Below are 5,357 nucleotides of genomic sequence, written 5' to 3' on the forward strand. Positions count from 1 at the left end.
ATAACCTGTAGCAGATCTATACAGGTGGAGCTGGGGAAGGTGGAGGGTTTCAGAGAAACTCTGAAAGCGCGCTGCAGGAATCTCTAGTGAATGCTAGCCAGCCATATAAATGCAAGGCAGTAAGCTCATTGGCTGCATATGCATCATGAACCAATCAGTTTGTGCCAAATCGTTTAACTCTCTGAATATCATCAGTTATGTTAACAAAACATCAGTCCGCATGTGCCATCTAGAGTTTCATGACTAAACTATATATTTGTTTTATTTAAAAAATGTAATTAATCTGTTTTCTCCAAATAATTTTCTCCAAATATTTTAGTTTGCAATAATTGCTAGAAATTAACTATAAAATGACTAAATGGAAGATTCATGCACAGACGTTTGTTTAATGCTAATTTGAAAATTGTTGTAAAAAGTAAATTTTTGCATTGAATGCTGTTTTTATTGAATGATATTACATAGTTTTCACAAACATTTTACACATTCATTCTGCTGTTTCTTAAATGATGCCCAGCATCTGTAATGTGTAAGTTTATGTATAAGTAAAAAAATTGCTTTACTAACTCCTTTATGTTGTCCCTCCTGTCTTTCTCTTTCAGACTTGTATGCTTTGCTCTCCCCCCATGATGCTGCCTAACTGGTGCAGTGTTTCAGCCCATCAGCGGATCCATAAGCACCGCGCACCCCATGTGTGTCCAGAGTGTGGTGGCACTGCTCGTCAGGCCACGTTTCAAACCCATCTGGAAGAGTCTTGCCTGCACTTTGCCAGACGCATCGGCTACAGGTTCCTGGCCTTTAATTTCCTATCAGTGTTTTGTGATATTGCAGACAGTTTCGTTGCTTCGCAGCTGTATTTTATAGGGTATCTGCGAGATTTCCTGCAAGGAAATAGAAGAAATTGCTTAGTTATACTTGCATGTGCTCAAATTTGCATCCTTTATTCCAGGTGCTCCAGTTGTCAGGTTGTGTTCGGAGGTTTGAACTCCATCAAGTCCCACATACAAACAGCTCACTGTGAGGTATTTCATAAGTGCCCCAACTGCCCGATGGCCTTCAAATCTGCCCAGAGCGCACAGGGGCACATCACTTCCCAGCATCCTGCCCTCACAGCTGCACAGGCTAAGTAGGTTGACCCATCACACACAGCTTTTCGTGATTAGTGCCTAATATTTTGTTTGAAAAAAACAAACATCCTTTAACTCTGAATATATTATTATATTATTTCTACAGGATGATCTACAAGTGTGTCATGTGTGACACAGTGTTCACCCAGAAACCTTTGCTCTACATGCATTTTGACACTCACCTGGCCAAACAGAAGGTGCATGTGTTCAAATGTCCAGACTGCACTAAACTTTATGCCCAGAAAGGGTCCATGATGGAACACATCAAGGTAAATACCTTATTAATAATAATAACATTACATTATTAGATAATATAAACAACTTCAATAATAATAAAAACAATTATTATTATTTTATTATTATTATTATTCAGTATATAGAGTGCATTTGAGAATATGAATTGTTTAAGTTTTAAATTAATTAATTGTTATTTTGCCTTTTGTGTTACCCATTCTTTTCTCTTCCCCTAAAGAATGTGGTGTCAGCAAAGGCATACATTAAGATTCTTGGTTTGGCATTTACAAAGTGATTTCTGTGTATCACCTTGTCTAAAGCTCATACCAAGTACAACAGCCACCACAGTGTGAATTGTCACATTTTCCTGTCAGTCACGCTCATGCTTTTAACCAGAGCTGTCTCTCAATATTTCCCATTAGACTGCTCATAGAGGCCTGTCCGTCAAAACAGAGACTCCGCCCACCACCTCATCTCCGGTGTCAGCTCCTGCCAGCAACTCCAGCTCTAAGCCCAAACCCACTGAAAACAATTCAGATGAGTTGAGCCAGGGACAGGGGGAGGAGGACGAGGAGGGGGAAGAGGAGGAGGGAGAGCATGAAGGGGAAGAGAGAGACGAGGGAGAAGAGGAGGAGAATGAGGAGGAAGATCAGGCGAGCTCTCCAGAAAGCGGGAGTATGGAGTGGAGGTGCAAGGAGTGCAAGAAACGCTATGCTGAAAGAGAGGACTACATCGATCACATGAAGAACGAACACGGCAAGGTTGGTACTCTTAAAAACATACACAAGTTTACACAAAACATACACATGCTTAGTTTATCAAATTTGTGATATGCCTGTCTTTTTTACTTTGTTTGTTTGTTTCTCTAGTTAATGAAGAAGTTCCCCTGCAGATTGTGTGAACGTTCCTTCAGTTCAGCCAATAGCCTTCGTCGACATGTCCGAATAATACATGAGGGTGTCAAGAGAGTCTTCCGCTGCCCGTGAGTCAAACGTTCATCAACCACAAATTTATTTGATTCTTTCTTTTCCTTGCTAAAAAGGATTCTTTATTTGTCTAGTTTGCCCTTCTAATTCTGCATATGTTGCTCTCCTCAGGCACTGCTCAGAGGGCAAGCGTACGTTCAGTAGTCGTCTGATTTTGGAGAAGCACATTCGGGTCAGACATGGCATCAGAGCTCGACAAACAACAGACAGACCGGTCAGTTTGAGCACTCCACCTCTTTAGAGTTCAGAGACATTTGATTATGCACATATTAATTTCAATTTCTTTTCCCAGAATGCTCCAAACACCAGAAAGCGTTCGCTTCCGGGTGACGGGGCAGGCAGCTCGTCTGAGCTCGACAATGAGGGTGGAGCTCCACCTATAGGAGGCGGCGCCGATACTGATGACGTCGCAGGAGAGGACGCCAAAAGAACTCGAGAGTCTGAGAACCGGCCGCTCGAGCAGGAGGAAGACGAAGGCACATTCCGCTGCACACCCTGCGGCTTCACCACACAGGATTGGGAAGAGTTCCAGCACCACATTCCCGTCCACTGTGACGCGGAGAACTCGCCGCAGCAGTGCCTGCAGTGCGGCGCCTGCTTCGCCTCAGCCGGCTCCCTCAGCCGACACAAATTCATCACGCACCGTTTACGCCAAGGTCAGCATGACAATCGTGGCGGAAACGCATCACCTGGCGCGTCGTCGCAGGACGACTCTCCGTCCTCACCTAAAGCGGGCGAGGAAGGGGAAGGGGGGGTCAGCTGCAGGGTGTGCAGCCGGCGCTTCGACAAGGCTTCGGACCTTAGCACTCATTTCCGCACACATGGCATGGCCTTCATCACGGCGCACAGGACCGACAAGCCCTTGTAGAAACGAGTGAGACAGGACAAGACAAGGACAAGCCGTTACAAAATGTGTCACAGCTTTGGATTATCCAAGACGAGTTTAAGATTAATACATATAACTTGGAAAATGTTTATGTCGTTATGATTGTAACGTGATCTGTCTTCCAAAATACAAAGACATTAAAAGTTATTTCCCCCTTTCCACCCTGTTTGCAACATCCACAGTCTTAAATGAATTTACACAAGGTCAAATTGTATCTGCTCGAAAACTACTTTACAGCGATCGAGCTGTTTGGCGTATGCTGGGTTTTGCGTCAATCCACAAAAAGCATTTAAGCAAAAAGGGTGCTAGTGAAGGTTTTTTTTTTTTTGTCAATAAAGGAAAACACTGACTTTTAAATGTAACAGTATTGTACAGACATTGTAGTACTGATATTTATTTATATTGAAGCATTCATCAGTCTTTTGATAATCATTGAACTTTAAGTGAGGTGAAAAAGTTTCATTTGTGCAAGGAGATATACAGCAGATGTTTATGAGGTCAAAGATGGATTGTAAAGTTAAAATAGTCAAAAAAGGTCAATATAAGTTAACATGGATACATTTCAGTCACAGATACACTTGAGCACATTTTATGTGTGTATAAATGCAGTACATCAGTTTGATATGGTTGTTGCATTTGGAAATGTGAATAAGTTCAGTCTTTGTATTTTTTTCTCCTTAGCTTAAAGTCGATATTGAAATACTACTAGTGAAAGTTTGCATTCGGAGCCTGGTGTAATTTTAACGATTTCATCTGAATCGGAAATTGGCATTGAGTTTGAAGGATTGCTTGTGTGTTTTATGATGAATTATGTACAAATATGAATGTCGTTTGTGTTTTTTTTTTCTTTGATAAGAGTCTTTTCTATCAGAAAGTTCTGTGCTTGTCAAAAACCACATTTCTTAAAAATAATATTGTGATCGTGTGAATCATCTGTGTGAGTGTGACTTCCTATTCCTCCAGTAATATATGTATATGTCCCACACATAGTCTATAGACAGCCATCTTATTCTGTGATGACTTGCCTGTTTCACTGCCGTACATCTGTGTCAGTTATCTTGCCCTTCTTTATAAATAAAACAGTAAATTGGTACGGTACAGATCATGGTGTCCTTAATGATTCATATCCCAGTGCATGCTGGGAACATAAACACTAGTGTAATGCGGTTTCATTATGCAAATATCACTGAATCCAGTGCAATTACTGATGGAAATACTTCTAAAACTCGTGAGAGGTGAACATTCTTAGAAACTTAATAGGTAACACTTTACAAAACTTGTTGAAATGATTCATCTTAATGTTAACAAATAAAATAATATAAAGTCTTGCCACTTCATTAGAGCCAGAACTGAGTACATGATTTTTGCTAACAAAATCTAAATCTAAAGTACTATATTTCTGTTGAATTTACTGAACAGCAATTCAACGGTAGCTAAGACAGTGTATCATGTAGATACTGTGCTACGTTATTTTAAACAGAAATTTATTTTAAGACGTCAGAGACCCTGCAAGGTTTTACAAAGTCATTGGTGATATATTTGATCATTAATAAACCTATAAAAAAATCCAAGTTACAAGATGTAGAAGATCACCCAGTTCATATACAAAAAAAGATAACTTTTTAATATTATTAACTCAATCATCCTTAAATTAAATGCATTTAACATATACATAGTAGCAATTCAGGTTCCATCATTCGGTTGATGGATTTTTTTCACTTTAGCTGATATCTGCTGGAGTTATGGAAAAGATCCCATCGTTGTCGTTTTCTTTAATGGTGTCAAACTTTGTCTGCATACCGTCCAGCTCCACAGTTTGCTGGAGCACCGCTGTCAGGCCTTCAGCATCCTCTGGCTCGGAGTCTGGATGATGAACTCCGATCAGCAGCTCATAGAGTAAAGAGCCCAGGAGAGCACCCACACATGTTACAAACACAGGTACCCACCACCATCCATGACCAGCCCTGACACACAACAGTTCTCATGTTAGTGTCCAAGTTTTTTTTTTTTCATTTCAAAGATTAAGCATTACTGCAAAAATGATTCTTTATAATATTATACACACACACATATACATATACATATATATATATATATATATATATATATATATACACACACATACAC

At 40.2% G+C, this 5,357-nt stretch overlaps 2 protein-coding genes across 2 annotated transcripts in view; one reads left to right on the plus strand and one right to left on the minus strand.

The window, feature by feature from the left end:
* Positions 1–604: 604 nt before the first annotated feature.
* Positions 605–3,547, plus strand: LOC107670004 (zinc finger protein 687-like). Its single transcript, XM_016462460.1, has 7 exons — positions 605–784; positions 947–1,123; positions 1,231–1,393; positions 1,781–2,119; positions 2,228–2,340; positions 2,456–2,558; positions 2,637–3,547. The coding sequence occupies exons 1-7, from the start codon at positions 606–608 to the stop codon at positions 3,210–3,212; spliced, it is 1,650 nt and encodes a 549-aa protein (XP_016317946.1). The 5' UTR covers position 605; the 3' UTR covers positions 3,213–3,547.
* A 1,403-nt stretch (positions 3,548–4,950) lies between these two features.
* The window catches only part of LOC107669934 (aquaporin-10-like), a 5,783-nt gene continuing 5,376 nt past the window's right edge, over positions 4,951–5,357 (minus strand). The window contains exon 6 of the mRNA XM_016462372.1: positions 4,951–5,194. Within this exon, the coding sequence (XP_016317858.1) occupies positions 4,951–5,194 (244 nt within the window). The remainder of the gene's footprint in view (positions 5,195–5,357) is intronic.

Source organism: Sinocyclocheilus anshuiensis, unplaced genomic scaffold (assembly GCF_001515605.1).
Source record: "Sinocyclocheilus anshuiensis isolate Anshui unplaced genomic scaffold, SAMN03320099.WGS_v1.1 scaffold160, whole genome shotgun sequence".
Taxonomy (NCBI): domain Eukaryota; kingdom Metazoa; phylum Chordata; class Actinopteri; order Cypriniformes; family Cyprinidae; genus Sinocyclocheilus; species Sinocyclocheilus anshuiensis.

Coding starts and splice junctions, on each gene's coding strand:
- LOC107670004 (XM_016462460.1), top strand. CDS start 606: ATGCTTTGCTCTCCCCCCATGATGCTGCCTAACTGGTGCAGTGTTTCA. Junction 785..946: donor GCCAGACGCATCGGCTACAG/GTTCCTGGCCTT, acceptor CCTTTATTCCAG/GTGCTCCAGTTGTCAGGTTG. Junction 1,394..1,780: donor CCATGATGGAACACATCAAG/GTAAATACCTTA, acceptor ATTTCCCATTAG/ACTGCTCATAGAGGCCTGTC.